At 38.8% G+C, this 20,225-nt stretch overlaps 1 protein-coding gene across 7 annotated transcripts in view; it reads left to right on the forward strand.

Moving 5' to 3' along the window:
• Nucleotides 1–20,225, forward strand: part of TRPM3 (transient receptor potential cation channel subfamily M member 3) — a 523,188-nt gene that overhangs the window by 253,724 nt on the left and 249,239 nt on the right. For all 7 annotated transcript variants that reach the window (XM_060300848.2, XM_060300849.1, XM_060300850.1 and 4 more), the window contains exons 4-5: nucleotides 16,616–16,829; nucleotides 19,344–19,468. In XM_060300848.2, coding sequence (XP_060156831.1) covers nucleotides 16,616–16,829; nucleotides 19,344–19,468 — 339 coding nt within the window. The remainder of the gene's footprint in view (nucleotides 1–16,615; nucleotides 16,830–19,343; nucleotides 19,469–20,225) is intronic.

The raw sequence follows: 20,225 nt of genomic DNA on the forward strand, positions 1-20,225 counted from the left end.
AGAGATCTTGTCATCCAAATTGAGTGCTTTTTCTTCAAGCAGCTGCGTTCAATAATGTTCTCAATAGAACAGCTCCATATGAAAAGCATTTTTTTTTTTTTTTTGGAAAGGAGACATTAGGAAGTATACAAATTTTACTTCTAAGAGTTGTTGCTTCTAAATTTTTTTTTTTTTTTTTTGCGGTACGCAGACCTCTCACTGCTGTGGCCTCTCCCACTGCGGAGCACAGGCTCCGGACGCGCAGGCTCAGCGGCCATGGCTCACAGGCCCAGCCGCTCCGTGGCATGTGGGATCTTCCCGGACCGGGGCACAAACCTGTGTCCCCTGCATTGGCAGGTGGACTCTCAACCACTGTGCCACCAGGGAAGCCCTGTTGCTTCTAAATTTTAGCTTTCATCATGGACCTCTCCCTACTTGGCTGACAGATTTTGCCAGGAGAAAAGTCTACCATGTGTTTTTGGAAATTCTAGAAATGCTGTATTCCAACAAGCTTGCTTCTAACTTTTGAGAGAGAGAGAGTTAGTTGAGGGTGGAGCAGTTGGAGATGACTGTTCTCAGGCATGCCATGGAGCTTTCTAAGTTTGGAGAGGAAATTTTTCTTAGAGAAGCATACTGCAAAATGCAGGGGAAGTCACTTCACACCAGTTACAGTCTAAAAATGTGCAATAAAGCCACCTCTCTTGTCTCTTTCCTCTTCTCTCCCCTTTCCCCCATCCCCCCCTTCCCACTGCAGTATTTTCTTCACCAAGAATAGCTGACCAAGCTATTCTCACAGTTCTTCCCTAAGAAAATTAATTCTGAGCAATATACTGAAAAGGAGGATGCTATGTGCAACCCCCAGAAAGGCCTGGGGAAAACAAAGAAAGGGTTAGGTAGTCTTGACCTGGACAGAACCAAGGGAAATGAAGATTTGGTAACTTCCTCATCCACTTAAGAGTTGGATATGCCCACACAAGATCCTTAAGGGTTCCCAATTCAATACAGTCCCCATTCACAGTATGAGATTGAACCATATGCAGTGTGGATCCTCTGGAACCGTGCATTAATTAAAAGTCACGAAAGTTCTCCCTATAAGAAAAGTGCTGCAGATGAAGAAGTGGTTTAGCGGTCAATAATCATTATAGAGTAGTATACCCAGTGACTTCATAGGGTGCTTAAATGATGCCTGTAAGCATGGTGCCACAAGCCCATTTTAGCCATTATTTCCTTCATTAATATGCAGTGTCTGTCAAATATAGAGCATAAATTTGGTCTTAAGTAGAGCATTTCTCCAAAGTCATCACCTAGGGAGATTCTAATTACCGTGATGCACGAGTGCACAGAACAAATTTTGGGGACTGCTTTCAGACAATTTATAGATCATGAGAGAAAAGCACTCTGTATTTTCTTCAAATGATGTTTTTGATCAGAAGTTAATCCCGAGTACCTAAAATTCAAAAAACTTAGGGCTTTGTCACAAACGGCTTCTGCTAGTTTTTAAAAATCAGGTCTGTTCTCAGAAGATAAAGTTTTCCACCACTAAAAATTCTGAAAGAATGGAGTACTAGTTTGGAAGTGAAGAATGTGGGTTTTGGATGCAGACAGTCTAAGATTATCCCAGAACCATCATATATTTGCTGTGTGACATGAGAAACATCAATTAAATTCTCTGGGCCTCAGTAATTTATTGTTATCTAGGAATAATAATACTACCATTATAAATGTTAAATAGATGGCATATGTAAGTCATCTGACACAGTGCCAGGACACATAATAGATGTAAAATTAATTTTAACTGCTATTTGTACTACTATCATCATTATTGTTTGCTTCAGGCTTTGAAAATTTTTAAAAATATTTTGATTAATACTCTGAAGGACATACATTTGGGTGCATATCTTGGTATATTATTTTAGAAAGTCAAGTCATAATTTTTCAGTTAACCCTTTGAAATAATTCAAGAGGGGCTTCCCTGGTGGCGCAATGGTTGAGAATCTGCCTGCCAATGCAGGGGACACGGGTTCGAGCCCTGGTCTGGGAAGATCCCACATGCCACGGAGCAACTAGGCCCGTGAGCCACAACTACTGAGCCTGCGCGTCTGGAGCCTGTGCTCCACAACAAGAGAGGCCGCGATAGTGAGAGGCCCATGCAGCACGATGAAGAGTGGCCCCCGCTCGCCACAACTAGAGAAAGACCTTGCACAGAAACAAAGACCCAACACAGCCAAAAAAAATAAATAAATAATAAAAATAAAGGAATTCCTTAAAAAAATTTTAAAAATAATAATAATAATAATTCAAGAAGTTCTGATTTCTTCACCTAGTTCTTAAGCCCCGAATCTGAAGCCACATTGCTTTGTTTATAGTCTGGCCTGTCACTTACTGGTTTAAAATCTGGCCCAGTTTATTTAACTTCCCAGTGCCTTAGTTTACTCATCTGCAAAATGAGGATAGTAATTCCTGCTTTATAGGGCTGTAGCAAGGATTAAGTGAGTCAATATATATTAAGTGCTTAGAAGAGTACCTGGTGTTAAAGCTCAATTAATGTTTGCTATGTTATCACTTCCACTAAGTGTTCACTTACTATAGTTACAGGAGAGGCTTTGCAATCAATTAAAATAAAATGCATAATCTTGAAGTCATATAGAACTGTGTCTAAACACTCACTCTCTCCGCCAGTTAAAAAGTCTTGGTTAGGGCTTCCCCAGTGGCGCAGTGGTTGAGAGTCCGCCTGCCAATGCAGGGGACACGGGTTCGTGCCCTGGTCCAGGAAGATCCCACATGCCACGGAGCAGCTGGGCCTGTAAGCCATGGCTGCTGAGCCTGCGTGTCCGGAGCCTGTGCTCCGCAACGGGAGAGGCCACAACAGTGAGAGACCTGTGTACCGCAAAAAAAAAGTCTTGGCTAAACCAATTAACTTAGCTGAGCCTCAAGATTTCTTATTTATAAAGTGGGCATGTCTTCCTTATGAGATGGTTACAAGGATTAGAGAGAATATAAAATCACTGGTATACAGCTAGTGCTCAATATATTTATGAAAATCATAGTAATGGCACAGTGAAGCAGCTTTGTTTACTTCCTAGGAATCCAAAGATATGTTAACATATTTCCACAGGAGTACCAGGCTGCATACACTGGTGTTAGTGACAGTCACTAATTGGAGGCTACCACTGTGGACACCAGTTCATCAGTGACTGGAGACATGTGGCTTGTAAACCACCACATTATACACTTTGACTTCTGCATTGAGTCAACCTCCTGTATCCACTTATTCTAGCAAAACGGAAAATGAGCTGTTACCTGGTATCCTCTTTACTTTACTCACTGTAGACTTCAAAAATTAGACAGCTACTGTAGGTGTGGCATTTGTGCCTTTTATGATGGACAAAGCCAAGATTCCTTCTCATTATACAATTTTCTTCTACCTGAAATTTTTCCCCTCCTAAAAATTTCTAGTGAATTTGAAATTTTTAAGAACCCTGGAGATTGAATCTCCAAATAAATTTACTAGAACATGTGTCCTTCAAAGTATCAATCAAGATACTTTTGCAACTGTTTTCAGGGTCTGTAGCAAATAATAATGACAGTCGCAATAATAATGGCAACTAAAACTTATTAAACATCTACTATGTGCCCAGCACTGTGCCAAGTACTTATCTGTGTTTGTATATTTCATGTTTATGACACTAGCATTATTATTCCTGCATGACAGAATAACATACTAAGGCACAGAAAAGTTAAGTAATTTTCTCTATGTCACACAGCTACTATATGATATGTGTATATTATGGTATCTAACAGTAGAGGAAAAACTTGAAGAGACAGCTAGATCTTTCACTCTGTTCCAGAAGAGTGAACACATTAGGACATTGAACCTTGACAGCCCTCCCCAGGCCCCACATAGCTCTGTCCAGCCCAGAGCTGTCTGTTGGCAATCAGGTTAGGCAAGGTCAACTACATGATTTGTGGAGCCCAGTATAAAATGAAAATGTAGGCCCTCAGCAGGGGTAGGGAAATCTATGCCCCTTTCCCATGACTGCAGCCCCAACCCGTCAATGGATTGCCATCTCCACACTGGGAGTGCTCAGTATCCAGTGGGGGAGGCTCCCCACAAAGTTGCCCACAACACCCACTGCGGCACTGCCAGGCCAAGGCAAGGACATCCTTACCCTGCCCTCCAGTGCTACAGGCCACATGCCCGACCCTGCCCCTGCCCTTGCCCTTGCCTGCACCCAGGTCCCAGCCAGAGATGGAGGGTAATGATGGAACACGGCCCTGTCAGCTGCCCCAGGCAGGGCTGGGGAGGGGAGGCTAGGCTGGCAGGGATACTAAAAGCAGGAGCGGGTATGAATGAAATCCCATTCTGGCGAGGCAGCAGGAGGTAGGACGTGCGACTGTGAATGACGTGTGAGCCGAGGCTCCAGGCCCTCTGCACATGCCCCACTGTCCCATCAGCCTTCACTTACAAAACACGGATTCAAGGGTAAATTTGTCAGGAATTTCAAGACAGCAAGTGCAGAACATTAAACCCTAAACACTGCCCTTCTGAGCAGTGTGACTGGGCTGGTGGCACGACCATGAAGCTGGCACTGAGGCTAGGTCTCGCCTGCCCTAGGTGGTCTCAGAGCAGTCACTTCAAGGGGAAACCTTTGTTTCTGAGTCTTAACCTGCCAAATGAGGACCACTTTTTCTTTTTTATTACAACCCAATATTTAACAAGTGGGAGTCCCCACTGTTCATCTAGGCACAATGAGCATTTTGTCCACTTTGGATACTTGGCCTTGAATTATTCCGATTCTCCTGTCTAGACAAAGGGGTGGAGTTATCCATAGGACAGATGACTTGTTTTATCAGGCAGGACAGTCATTTTGTGCCAACCTGTGCCTTCTTTACCTCTTGTTCTCTCCAGCAAACCTACATGCAGTTCATCAAAGGGAAAAATCAGCAACTACTGTCTGTTAAAGAGTGCCAGTCTTTAGATGGGGAAGCCATGGTTAAATATTCACCAAGACTGAAGTGAAACAGGTCAACTAACTTAATATGTCTTTGGTCCCCTTCTCCTGACAAGAATATTTGAAAGTTGAAATGATTTTTAACAAAGTGGTCAAAAAATTCTAGAGAGCAGATTAACTTTGACCTTCATTAATTTTTTAAAAAATAAGATATAACATTAACTTTTCCCCTCAAGACAGCCCAAAATAAAGCACTTAGGTCTTCAAAATGCCGATATGATCTGGACACAATTTGAGGCAGAATCTGCCATAGTTTGGTAGAAGATACAGATGGAGAAAAGGGACTCATTATTAAAATGTGGTGGGCTATGTGAGAACCATATCTCACATATGTATCTCTGTTACCACATAGACAGTACAGCATGACTTTGATCACACAGTCATCTTTGATGACTTTGATCACCAACGACCCTTGAGGGATCAATGCAGTGGTTCTCTACTTGGAGGCTCACAGTAACCTGTGAGGCTCACAGTAACCTGTGAGGCTACTGCCAATGCCCATGCCCAGGAGTCATTCCCAGAGAGTCGTCTTCATTGGTCTGATATAGAACCTGGACATCCAAAGTGTTTTATTTATTTATTTTATTTATTTATTTTTGACTGCATTGGGTCTTTGTTGTTGTGTGCAGGTTTTCTCTAGTTGCGGTGAACAGGGGCTACTGTTCTTTGCGGTGCGCGGGCTTCTCATTGCGGTGGCTTCTCTTGTTGCAGAGCACAGGCTCTAGGTGCACAGGCTTCAGTAGTTGTGGCCTGCGGCCTCAGTAGTTGTAGCTCACAAGCCCTAGAGCACAGGCTCAGTAGTTGTGGTGCACAGGCTTAGTTGCTCCGTGGCATGTGGGATCTTCCCAGACCAGGGCTGGAACCCGTGTCCCCTGCATTGGCAGGCAGATACTTAAGCACTGCACCACCAGGGAAGTCCCCAAAGTGTTTTAAAAGTTAGCCTGGTTAATCTACCGTTCAGCCAGGCTTAAAAAATACTGAATAATCCCAATCTCTCTACCTATTTTATAGATGAGGCAACTCGAGCCCAGAGAGGTTAAATTATTTTCTGAGAGTCACCCAATTATTTGACAAAGATAGTTCTCAAACTCAGGATCCTTAGCACTCTCCATCAGTTCTGTTTCTTCTCTGTCATGTATTCCTGGTGCAGCTTATAATAGATGTTTTGAAAGGAAGCTAATTACTATGATGTTTCTAACTCTTTATAAGGGTTTCGAAAACTTTCTAATAGAATTATAAAATCACTAGTATTTGATGAGGTTAATTACACTCAAAAGCTGTGAGCAGGAAGAGCTCTCTGTAAAATTATATCCTAGGTTAATGGAGCAATTTTCTGAGCCCTTCCCAGGACTCTGTGGTATTCTGTCCTCAGTTCTCAGACTTGACAAACCCCAGTGAGATAGCAGTGAAACCAGCGTCTCTCACTTTACGGAGAAAGAAGTTGTGACACAGAAAAGAGACATTCAGAGCTGACAGTGAGTGAAGGATTCTCTTTCCTCTCTCTTCTCTATACCAAGCCACATCTTACCAAAAAATTCATGCCCCCCAAATCCATTCCTGGGCTGTTAAACAACCTGGCAGTTCATGCAGATGCCTTATAAAAACCAGAACATGAGGACCAAGGAAGAAGGTACTAAGACACTAAAGCTCTGGTTTAGGCATTTTCTTACTAGACTGGGCTCCAGGTAACTTTTAAAACTGACTGAGAGAGCAATACCAAAATGGCCCAACAGCAGACATTGTTGGGTCCTTTCTCAAAGACTCTTCTTTATCTGGGGCTGAGTCTATTAAATTATTTAGAAAAGTAAGCAGTGCTGGACTTAATTAGACAGACTCTTATTTGCTTACTAATCATCTCTTCCAGTTAATGCTGAGCTGACTTATAGACCAGGTAAGTATAACCTAATTAAGGACTTGTATTTAAACTTCTCAAGTCACCCACATAATTCTCTTTGGGTTTTCCCTTGCTGTTTACTCAGCTTATTAGATCAGGTTGAGCCCCTTATTACAGTTGTTGTATAATTTAGAGAATTATCCCTGTGCTTCATTTTCACACTTAGAGCTGTAACTGTTGAGTCAGCCGGGATGTAAGCCTTCTTCTCTGAGCATTACCAGAGAGTGTGTGAGAGGGAGTAGGTAAAACTGAGGAGCTACTCAGGCAGGTGGGGAGGCTGTCAGCTGCATGACGTCTACAACCTTATACTCTTAAAATGCTTTAGGATTAAATCTGATTTTTTAAAAATTATCTTTCTTTGCATTATACAGATTTGATCTGGGAATCACTGACTGACATGCACAAAATACATTAAATAAATCCCAGTTCACAAAACAAAATAGCTCATCACTGGACTATAGCTAACTAAGAAGCTTTATATAGCATGGTATGGTTTTTGAGGGGTTTTGTAATTGCTCTGTTGCTTTCCAGTTGCCACCTTGAAATCTCTAGACCATTATTAGACTGGCAGTACCTTTGGAAAGCCTTTCTGAAGCTGGGAATAAAACTAGAATGTATCAATATCACTTCAACGTCTGATCTCAGTCACAGACCTATAGGGAAGGAAGAACCGACATTCCTCAAGAAACTCATCTTGTTCTAGAAAATTTTATACAAAAGCAATTCTGGCAGAAAATTCATAGAGTACCCCTGCAACTAGGTCATATGCTCAGTGAAGTTTTATATTATTTCTAAACCTTTAGCTTTGGCTTATCAGCATCCATCACCTGGAAGCACCTGTTATCTAACATTGAAGAACCACAAAAACAATATAGAATAAATTACAATGGCATTTTCACTCCCAAAGTTTTGTGGGTCATCAAACTAGGAATCCAATAACAGTGACACCTTACATTTGCATTCCACATATTTTCTTTCTAGGGAACTTTTGCATACATTAAACCACCATAAGCATTAAACATTTGGTGCAAAACCAACGGCTCCATGGACTTGGAAAGCTGATATCAGCAAAATGGTCTCAGCAGTCTGATGCAACATATTCTCCTTGGCCACAACTTTAATTTAAAATACTCATTTAAAATGGGGCTACAGAGAATTAGAAAATGAAATGATGCTTGTCACAGATCTCAACAGAAAGGAAAATGGGACAAATTCCCACTACAGGCTCAGAAGAAAGGCATTGAAAATACTGTTAAAGTAAATTTAGCTATAGTAGTTCCATTACTCAGAAAAAGTACTACTGAAATATACCAATTGGTTATTTCCCCAAATTAAAGATGGCTTCACAGTGAGAGTTAGAAAGATTTGTCATTTACCATTTCCTAGAGTGCAACCAGATTTATTGTTCTGTAAATATCTTCCCTTTTCATTTAAAAAGCTGGGCAAAATGATGTGAGTAAAAATTTAGGGCTGAAAAGGTGACAGAGTAATTATCAGAGACAAATTGCTCCACAGCAAGTCAAGATCAGAATACCAAAGGAAGATTATTATTATTTTAAATTAAACAACCCCAGCCTATTCTAAGTAGTGATGGCTGCTTCTCCACTTTCCAGCCTTCACCCGCCCTGGGTGTTGTAAAGGGAAGGATACTGTCTGGTTTGTGACACCTCTCTACCAGTTTAATGCAGTGAGGCCATAGTAAGGTTGAGTTCTACTTTGACAAGTGAATAGTAACATTTCTAATGATGAGGCAGGTTAGAGTGGCTTTAGAAAAAACTGCAGTGAAATCACCTCCTAAACAAAAATAAATTTAGCAACTGGAAGAAGCAAAAACTCAAGAGTTTTAGCTACCAAAGCCCTCTGCCATTCGAACAAAAGAAAAGCTCTAGTTTGCTCTTATAGTCTCACTTGCAAAATTTCATTTGTAAGTTTGCGGTTTGGAATTCAAAGTACGTGTTTTTGTGAAAATCATGCTTGTATGCATTGGCCTCCAAAGCACCTTAAGAATAGATCAAATAGTACTATTTCAAGTAGAGCTAACTTCTGTTTTATACAGTACATTCTTTAGATGCTCTTCTGAATCTCATTAGCTCATCACACAGGCTTTCTGCTGCCAGGCAGGGGCACTAATGGTCGCAGTGCAGGCATGGGTAACTCATTTGAGCTCAATTTATTTCTAGAAATTAAAAGTAAGGAGCTAAGGGCATGAGGGAGAAGGATAGGATAGGTAGCCAGACAGAGGTAACATTTTCCCTCTGGACAGGTACTTTTTATAACTTGCACCAGTCACTCCTCTGATAGCTCAGAGTTGAGAAACAAAGGGCTGCTTCGAAGGGGACATTAAAGAGCTAATGGCAAGTTATCTGGATCCTGTTGTATGCAGAAGTCATTTATAATGTGAGTGCTTGTAACTCTTATCCAATTTACATATACTGATTTTTTTCTAACGTTCCAGGCATTTCCCAGAATTTAATCTTTAGTGTTCTGTGTGGTGGTCAGGATCACCCTTATTTTACAAGAGAGGGTCTCAAACTGATCAAATGACTTACAGTGCCAGTACTGTAACTGTTGCTAGAGTGTGATGCCACACGTGATTGGGAAACCTGCAAATAGGAGCACACATCACCACATCAGAGTACTGCCCAGGTAACAAAATTTAATATACACATTAGGAAGATTTCTTGTTATTTGTAAGGTGATCCCTTGGCAATTAATGAGCTCACAAGTGGACAGTCAAAATTGCTTCTCTTGACAACCAGAATAGCTCCTAATTTCAAATCACATTGACCTTTGAGCAGGAATTGATTAATTGCTCTGGGTACAACCATTTATGACCTTGAAGCTGCTGATTCAGCACCTGAGTTAACTGTTATATTACAAGCACTGGGAGAATTACTGAATAACCTGATTCTTATGGGTATAAGAATATAATTTAAAAATTGAAATCTCCAGGTAATCATAAAGTGTCATTTTATCCCTTAGTTTTAATTATCCTCTTATCCCTAAACTGTTTCCTTGAGCTGCTAAACAATAACATACAAAAAGTAACAAATTGATTCATTTAAATGCTTCCTTTTTTTAAAAAATCTTTTATTCTCCAAGGGAAGGAAAAATAAATCTAAAATAATGGCCGACATTAAAGGAACAGGGACACCCAGTATTTATGTTATTTATCAGTTTCTGGATATCAGGGGTGGGCTGTCATTAATCATGTGTTCCTTTGTATAAGAATTAGTCCTGGTGAAAAAAAGTTAGGTAGTTGAAATTGAGTAGCTTATCAGTGGCTGCACTTTCCTACTTCTCATGGCCTGAGTAATTTTCCATTATTTCCTCCATTCTTCTGTTTGATTTTTGTGTAAAATATTGAGTGTTCTTTCTTCCCTCGGGCCCAGTGATAAACGCTAGACACACCACTTAGAATCTTTGGTCTGGGGAAGAGTTGTAATCCTTGCTACTCCTGTGGTCCCTGGGGAGCTAGTTAGAAATGAAAAACCTCAAGTCCCACCTCATACCTACTGAATCAGAACCTGCATTTTTGAGGTCCCCTGGGTGAGTTTTGCATGTTAAAGTTTGAGAAGCACAGCTCAACCTAGAGTTTTCAGTGTAACAGTAGCTTTAATAATGGGTTAGGTGAGTGGTTAATTACTAGATAACTAATTCTGACTCCCAGTCACTCACCTTCCCTGGGTCTCAGTGTCATCTGTAAAGCAGAAGAACTGAAATAGAGTATTTCTAGTTCCCATGATTGCTAAGATATTTCTAAACTCCCTTTTATTTCTAAGATTGTAACTACATCATAGCCAGTACTGAAAGGCTTATCCAAAATCGTAGGTCAGACCAAACATGATCCCTCCACTCAAAGATCTTGCAAATAGGGAGATAAAACTGACACAAACAAGAAACAACAGGAAAAAAATGTATATTAGACTGGGTTTGACTGAGAGTTATATTGAGTCAACATGAGCTTGCATTCCAAGGAGCAGTCAATAAGAGCCTTTGAAAGACAAGAATGATTTATGTAGATGAAAGGGGAGGGACTGGGTTTTCTAGGACTTGGGGAATAACATTAGCCAAATACAGAGAGAAGCGGGGGAACGCCTCTTAAATGAGTAGGGTAAGGCCAAATTGTGGGGACCATGACAGGCAGAATGGGAGTTTATGTATGATGTAACTATTTGAATTGAGAAATAATATGATCAAAAAGGAATTGGGGAAAGAAATCTGCCTGTTGGTGTCTCATTGAGAACACAGGGTTAGAGGAACCAGTAGGACTGTTGCCACAACCCAAAATGACATCCTAGTAAAGAGCATTCTTATTTATTCTTAAAATAACAACTGAAGCAATAGAAGGAAAGGCCTGGATGAGAGCACCATTTGAGAAATGGATCGTTAGGACTCGCAGACTGCTTGGTTGTAAGTGAAGGAAAAGGAGAAGTGAGAGAGGAGGCATTTATGTTTTTGAGGTCAAGAGCAAGGACCTGGAGTCAGACAGACCTGGGGTGTGAATCCTGTCATCACCACTTAACAGCTGTTGAACTTACTGTTCTTTCCTGTCCCCCGTAAATGTGGATGCCACCAACCTCGTAATTGGGAGGAGTCCATGAAATGATGCATGTAAAGCACACAGTATGTATGTACGTGGAACACAAGGGATTTGATTGTAGGTTTGGGGTTTTTTCTCAGTAGTTAAGAAATTGAGAGTAGAGAGAAATATGGATAGAGAGCCTGTGAGCAACATGACCTTACACAGGCCAGACACTGAATACCTCTGTTTGTTCGTCTGTAAGACAGAGAACCAGGGACAAGGTGATCTAAGGTCATTCATTCATTCCCCCACTGGAGCACTTATTAACTGAGTAACAAGTGTTTCGTGATCACCAGCAAGCTTTTCTTCGTTTCCTAGCTAGGAAAAAGATGAAGCTAGTTCAAAAGGAATTTTAACATATTCACTAGATTCGTTGGTCACTTTCCAGTGAACTACTTACATGATCAGTAAATTGGGTTCCTTATTGGTAAGTTGTAACTTTAGAAGCCCCAAAGAGAATTATTTACCAAGTGAGACTTATTCCTAAAAATGCATTAGAATTATTATTACTAATTACCATAAATAATTGAACTCCATAATATGTTATTTTTTTAATATTATTTATTTATTTATTTAATTTTATTTTGGCTGTGCCAGGTCTTAGTTGCGACGTGTGCAATATCTTCATTGCTAGCATGTGGGATCTTTAGTTGTGGCATGCGGGCTTCTTAGTTGTGGCATGTGAACTCTTAGTTGCAGCATGCATGTGGGATCTAGTTCCCCGACCAGGGATCAAACCCAGGCCCCCTGCATTGGGAGCGTGGAGTCTTACCCACTAGATCACCATAATATGTTATTTAGCTAGGTTACACATACTAAAATTATTACACAATCTCTGTAGTGATTTAGTATGATTGCCATATCTCTTCACATTGAGTTCATTAGTAATGTATGTGTGTCTGTTCCCAGACACTACCTGTGGCTCAGAATCTCACATTATTTACCTGGCTAAATGAAACGTGCAGGTAGGATTGCTCAGTGAGGCATCTTGAAGTTCCAAAAGCCATAATCACACTACTTTTCTTGTTTTTCAAAACATTTTACTGTTCTCATGTAAGCCTTCTCTAATCATTGGGACTACAGCTTTACAGTTCTTCAGAAATTTTAGGAACCACTATCTAGGCTTGCAAGGGGATTTTAGAAGGATGTTTTAATTTTAGAAGGATTTTTATACTTTAGATGTTTTTCTATATTTAGAAGTGTAATTTATATCTCACCTTAGAAGAATATGGATTCTTATTTAGTTGGGGTTTTTTGAAGGAATAAGAAAGTGATACTGGAATAAAGTTACTGAATAATTTGAGAAGCAGTTTCTTAGCATCTTCCACAATGAACATTCTTGGTTTGTATAGTTTGGAAGCCTTGTGAGTCTCAGTTCTAGTTTATTTTACTAAATATCCCTTTCTAGAATTATTCAAAATGGTATAAATTTAATCTAGTAAAGCTACCAAATTTTAACTACTTAAGTAGCATAAGTTCAGTGTAGGGGCACAGAAAACATTTTATTCTTTTATTTTATAGCGTTCATTATATAGATAGCTTTCTTATAAACAGTCACTCAATGAGATAATAAATATAACAATAGATGATTTTAAAAGCTTTTATTTAAGAAACCCTTGTGTTTGCTTCTACCACTGCAGTACCCTTTCTCCAGCCCCAAGGCTGGACAATAAATTGTCATCTCCTGCATAACCTTTTTTATTTATACATCCGAAAGCATATGTTTGTATGATTACATGCAAGTCTATTCTTTTTGTAGTTATGCAACTTCAACATTAATACTTCACAAATTCCAAAAAAAGCACGTTGTTGTTGAAGATTTCTGCTGATATCTGAAAGTTCTTGCCCTCTACATGAGTTTGTGTACAAAATATGCGGTTTCCCACATTGTAAACTCTAGTTAAATTCTATTGATATAAGTAATATAATTCTTTTTTTTAACATCTTTATTGGAGTATAATTGCTTTACAGTGGTGTGTTAGTTTCTGCTGTATAACAGAGTGAATCAGCTGTATGTATACAGATATCCCCATATCCCCTCCCTCTTGCACCTCCCTCCCACCCTCCCTATCCCACCCCTCTAGGTGGTCACAAAGCACCGAGCTGATCTCCCTGTGCTATGCAACTGCTTCCCACTAGCTATTATATCACTTATTTTATACACTACCAAATGTAAAATAAGTGATATAATTCTTTTGATATAATGTACTTAGCTAAAATTGCCAACCTTTATACTCTTTCCATTCTGGAATTGATTTTTGCTGAGTAGATTAAATCAATATAGAACCAGCTTGTTAGATTCTAACACTTCTTTGGATTTCTAGTATATGTATATGAGAAACTTTAGCTCTTCTGTATTTCTTGATTATGCAGCTTAATTTATCAAGCTACTTTGATATTTTGTATGTTTGTACCTCACATTTCTGCTAAATATATTTAAAATATAGTTTAACAAAAGAATTGACATATAATTTTTAAGGTTTTTGCAACAGTGGGGTCTCCCCGATCCAAAAAATATTACAATAAATTGTCATCTCCTGCATAACCTTTTTTATTTATACATCCAAAAGCATATGTTTGTATGATTACATGCAAGTCTATTCTTTTTGTGGTTATGCAACTTCAACATTAATACTTCACAAATTCCAAAATTAAAACTTTTCTCTCCCACATAATATATAGACTTTAGAATGCTTTGACTCTAATTACTACTCCCTAATTTATATGCTATATTATCCAGTGCTTTAGTTCTATCCCTTTCCACCATATATTAGACACTATTATCATTTTATATTTTACAACCAGTGCTTTTTAAGATTTACCCTGTATGTGCTAATATCTTTGTTTACCATTCTTTCTTGTATCTCAGATCATCCATCTGGGATCATGTAACTTCTGCCTGCTACATATATCTTAAAATTTCCTTCAGCGAAGTCTGCTAGAAGTAAATTCTCAGTTTTGGTAGTCTAAAAATGTCTATAATATGCTCTCATTTTGGAAAGATATTTTTGCTGAATTCTACACTGACAGATAATTTCTCTTTGCAAATTGAAGACACTGTTCTGGCATCCATTGTTGCTGTTGAAAGTAAGCCATCAGTCTAATGACTGTTTCTTTGTAGGTAATCTGTCTTTTATTCTAGCTCCTTTTGAAGGCTTTTCCCCCTACCCTTTGGTGTTCTCTATGAGGTATCTGTGCGTGGGGTTTCTTTTTATTTATCTTGCTTGGGATTCATTGAGCTTCTTGAATCTGAGAATTAGTATTTTTAGTAATTCTGAGAAATTCCCAACCAATATCTCTTCAAGTATTGCCTCTTCCACATTATCTCTTTTATTTCTATCTAGAATTCTGATTACGTCTTCTAAAATTCTCAAATTTTCTTCTATGTTTTCAATTCCTCTATTTTTCTAGGCTGCATCTGGCTTATTTCTCTGGATCTATAGTTAACATGTCTGATCTGTAGTTTCATTTATCCCCTGTATTTTTCATTTAAATTGTTATATTTTAATTTCTAGAAGTTCTCTTTTTTACTCTTTTTCAAATGTGTGTGATCATTTTTTATAATCACTTGTTCTTTATTCATATGTTCAATTTTCTCATTTATGTTTTTTAACATATTAAATGTAGCTATTTCATATTCTCTCTCTGAACATTTCAGTATCTTTGAGGATCTTATTCTGCTATCCGTTGTCTTTTGGTTCTCATTCATGTTGCTTTACTTCCTTTTGTAATTTGTGATTTTATTTTTTTACAATGAGATGCTTATTTTCCCATGGGAATTATTTGAGACCTGGATTGATGATGTATTCCTCCACAGAGAATTTGCATTTACTTCTGAGAGTTATCTGGAGCCATTACCCCACCAGAACCATCTTATATTAAATACTCTGATGTTTCTCAAACCACACTGAGAGTGTGAATGTGGACCAGAACCTGTATGAGGACCCACTTTTGTTTATAAATAACCAGAGGAGAATTTTTTTTTTTCCCATCTGCTGAGAATCAAGGTTGAGGCAGGCAAGTTTCCTTGCTCTATTCTTCTGACCATCAGCCTTATTTATTTTTCTTCCTTACACTTGAGAGTGGAGCCCTTTGAAGTATCCCAGCTTTATGTGGGGTCTCTCCTTAGGCACCTAGGCACCCCCATACTGCATTAAGCTACCAAAGCAGATGCTCATGGTCTTCCAGGATTCAGGAGAAAGCCTCAAGGCCAAAGCTTGCTTTGGTATTTCCTTACCTCCTGAGATTCCAGCTTCTACTTTGTTTAGCTATCTGAATGTTCTCTCTTTTCATGCCAGCTCAGCAATACATTTCAAAAGGCTTTCAGGTGCATTTGCCCAATATTCCAGTTGTTTCCAGCTAGAAATGGAATATTTATATAATTAAAGACCTAAATGAGTATGTGTGTGTGTGTATATATATATATATATATATAGTTATATAGATGTTTATCATTATATGTATTTATAGCATTTTATTTATATATCCTTATCATAACTTTATTTCCAGTTGCATCTGGTAATACCTTGATATCTGCTATGCACTTCAATTTTTTTCAACTATTCTACAAAAATAATTGGAATGACTTCTGTCACTTTTCTTTGAAAGATAAAACATTTGGTATGCAGTTATTTTTAGATTTAAATAAATATAATCAGCTGTTACCATATTTTAAAATTCTTGTTACATTATGTAGAATTGTAGAATTTTTCAAAACCTCTCAAAATAATAGGGTCACAGAAACAGTCATATCTAGGTCCAGTTGGTATAGGGGGATTATTTATATTGAAAATGTTAGCAACATTTGAACTGTTGCACAAATTTTAAGGTTGGTAAAATATAAATACGATTTCCTTTGAGCAAAGAACCCATCCCAGGGAAAGTTGTGTTTACACTGCATTTTAGAAAGTTAAATAATTTAAAAATTTGTAGTCATTCAGAATTTCAAGAAAATCTTTTAAAATGGTGAATCCCTTTGTCTAGAAGTCTCTTTTGGTAAAGCAATTGATTTGCCCCTTTTAAAAAAATCTAGTTTTTATAAGACGTTTTCTTCAAGTAACTATACATATCATTGCAATCAGTAAAGGTAAGCAGCCACAGTCAGCCCTGACCTGTCTCCCTAATCAATGGTCGTCCTTCTTCTAGTACGTACGAGTATCTTTCGATACAAAACCTGATCTCCTCCTACACCTGATGACCAAGGAATGGCAGTTGGAGCTTCCCAAGCTTCTCATCTCAGTTCATGGGGGCCTACAGAACTTTGAACTCCAGCCAAAACTCAAGCAAGTCTTTGGGAAAGGTCTCATCAAAGCAGCCATGACAACTGGAGCATGGATATTCACTGGAGGTGTTAACACAGGTAATTGGAAGTGGGACAGAGAAGGACAACATAAGGCCACGAGAATGTTGTGACTAAGGTCATTTTCTCCTGAGGTTAAATATATTTACATTCCCCCACCTCAGCCCCTACACCTGTGTGTCCACACCTGCTGGTTATTGCTCTTTTCACTGAGTCTCTCTCCTTCCTCTACCTAAATGATAACTGTACTGTCATTTCTCAACCAAGAAGAATTATTTACACTTAAGAAACAGATTGGGATATTTAATACTCGACTCTACAGAATTTATAACCACGACTAATGGAATTTCACAGGATATTTTCAATACCTCAATTTGCCAAATAGGCATCCAGTAATTTTTTAAGGAATAACTTTTGCTCTAAATTGGAGACTCTGTTCTTTAAGTGATTTTAAGTTTGATGCAAATAGCTTTAGAGTTTGCAGAATGCCCTTTCCATCTGGGGTGACAGCAAAGTCTGGAGTAACATGTGTTTATTATTTAAAGTATTTCATTGAATCAACTCTGCACCAACAGAAGACACACCCCACTCTGAACTCCAAGCAGTTTTTTCTACCTGCCAAATGAGTTTCTATATTGTGATCCAGGCAAGCTGTCAAATCAATTCTTACAAACCCACTTAGAGTTAAGTGCTTATCTGCAGAACATTATGAATGTGCAGCAGATAATGGAACGGATGCTGTAAATGTTTTGATGTATTTCCCCAGCCTGAGTCAGAAGTGCCAATTGGAAGAGACAGGTAAGGCTGCAGTAAATTAATTCAGACTTGTTTCAATACTCAAAGTCTGCGCATGTGGACACCTTTGAAGTTAGTGGGACATGCTGAACATCACCCTGGACCAACTAGTTTTAAATAAAATGTATCTCAATGTTGTTTATTCATTTGTTTGTAGTTTAGATGATGTCTGAGTGAGACCTGCACTCAGAAGTCTCCTCCATACCTAGAAGTTGTGAACATTCAGCTCACAACAATATAGGTTCACTTACACAGCGAAATCTGCATATTGGCCATGCCCATCGTTGTCATGTGAAACCCTGACTCAGTCTGTATAGTGACATGATCTTGGAATGACCTGCTCAGCCGGCTCTTTACTGTTTACTTTGTGATGATCAAATATCTACCGAGCAGTTTTATTTCGTGGCTGTTCAGGCTTTAAGCTCCAACTTTCACTCACAGTTTAACAGGCATCATTTGCCTATAATTATTCAGTCTTTTGCTTTCCTGGCATAACCTGCATCTCCTGTGGAGATCAACTCAAAGGTTTCTAAAAGAAATGCTTACCAATCTTCTGTTTGGGGGAACTTGGAACATTGTTTATTGTTTTTCTTCTTTTGTGAAATGCATCCAATATCAAAAGAAGAATTAACAGCGTAAATGTTGTAAACCAAAGAGTTCACCTCTGCCTCTCTCCAGGCATCGAGTTCAATCCAACACTCAAAGTGTGTTCGATTGAACACTCAGCTTGGGTAAAAGGTGAAGGCGGAATTGTGGCAGATGGAGGGAGGGGCTACCATGAAGTTAACCTTCTTGTCCAGGACTGGACCCCAAATGAGTTTTGCATATAAATAGGAAAAAACTTAACACTAATATTCACACCTTTACTCTTGTATTTGGTTTTCTTTATCAGTACTTTCTCTTAGAAGATCCATAGATGAGATAGTAAGTGAAATTGATATGCTTCCCAATGCTCCCAGCACAGCTCAGCATGGATTAGTGGCTATTTACACTACTCTGTTATTTGATTTTTTTTAAAGGAGGCTCTTTCTGTTTGATCTTATGAATATTTCAGAATTGAGTTGTTCACACATGTCTGTTGTCTCCTGTGATTAAATTGCCTGGTGTGTTTTGTGTGCTTAGTTAGTTCAGTGGTGCCCAGTTCCTGAGCCCTCGCTCTGTGCTGGCACCTGAAGAGAGTAAGATTACTCTATTTGCTGACCCTAACTCATACACAAACTGTGGTATAGATTTAATATAATATTATTTATGATGCTTTTTATAGGATATTGTCATGGTATTAGTACTTAGTCATAGTAACACATCATTATACTTACAATACAAGAAAAGATTCTCTAAGTTTAAAGTATCGTATTTATTCTTTTTTTTTAAATGAAGTTTTATTATTATTTTGGCCACGCAGCTTGCAGGATCTTAGTTCCCTGACCAGGGATCGAACCCATGGCCCTTGCAGTGGAAGTGCAGAGTCCTAACCACTGGACCACCAGGGAAGTCCCTGTATTTATTCTTTTTATAGATACTGTATACATCTTTTTTTTCATATGAGATAGAATAAGAAATGTATTACTAGAGTTCATATACAAGTCCAGCAAATGTATCTGGCATTAGAGGTGCAAGTTTATGTTCTCTCCTGAACATGTGTAGTTCATGTAGAAATGTGTCAAAACTTTATATTCAGTGCATTTAATCTTAGGAAAAACAGTTACCACAATTTCCTTTAGATCAATGGAAAGTAATTGCTTTAAAAGGCAAGAGTAATACTTCTCTTTTTCCTCTTAGGTGTTATTCGTCATGTTGGAGATGCCTTGAAGGACCATGCATCTAAGTCTCGAGGGAAGATATGTACCATAGGTATCGCCCCTTGGGGAATTGTGGAAAACCAGGAGGACCTGATTGGAAGAGATGTAAGTCCTGGGAGCTCCCTGTATGTGACTTCTCATAGAGGTGATATCAAAAGAGTAAAATAAAATTAGAATTCAAACTATGCATACTGGATTACTCTGTCAGTCCCCACCTCCCAAAATGAAACTGATGTTAGGAATAGTTATGGGAGACTATTTATTTTCCAGAATCTATCTATGTGAACTCCGTGTCAGTTCTTAGGATTAGGAAAGGTCCTAAGTAAGATTTATCAACTACCCTCTTGGTTTGAATCAAGCAATGGTCTTTTATCACCCATCAAATTTTGCAAGTGCTCTTGGCACAGTTATGTTAAGATTAATTAACAGCTTGAATTCATTGACTGATACATAAAATGAGGACTTTCCTCACCCCAGGTCTCCAGCTTCTTTATTTGAGTGCCCTTCACCTAGGACAGGAGGCTACAGAGGGAGATTCTTTCCATTCAAACTTGTGGCTTCCCTGGTTGGCCTTTCTTTTGCTAAATGCTTGGGTGAGGAGTGGCACAGTTGGGATCTTTATTTCCTGCTCTGGAGCTACTCAGAAGCCCTTGACCAAACTCAGCAGGTTGTTAACCTCTCTTTCCTCTTCTGATGTCAGGAGCCACACACTGACCAATCAATCAACAGTTTTGCCAGAGAGAATTTGGTCCTATTTTTTCTGAGTCACTGTCTTATTTCCAGGGTCTCTTTTTCGTTTGTTTAAAACCACAAACAGGTCATTCCCCACCTACCTTCTAGGGTTTTTCTCTCCTACTAACAA

The sequence above is a fragment of the Globicephala melas genome, chromosome 6 (assembly GCF_963455315.2).
Source record: "Globicephala melas chromosome 6, mGloMel1.2, whole genome shotgun sequence".
Lineage (NCBI taxonomy): Eukaryota > Metazoa > Chordata > Mammalia > Artiodactyla > Delphinidae > Globicephala > Globicephala melas.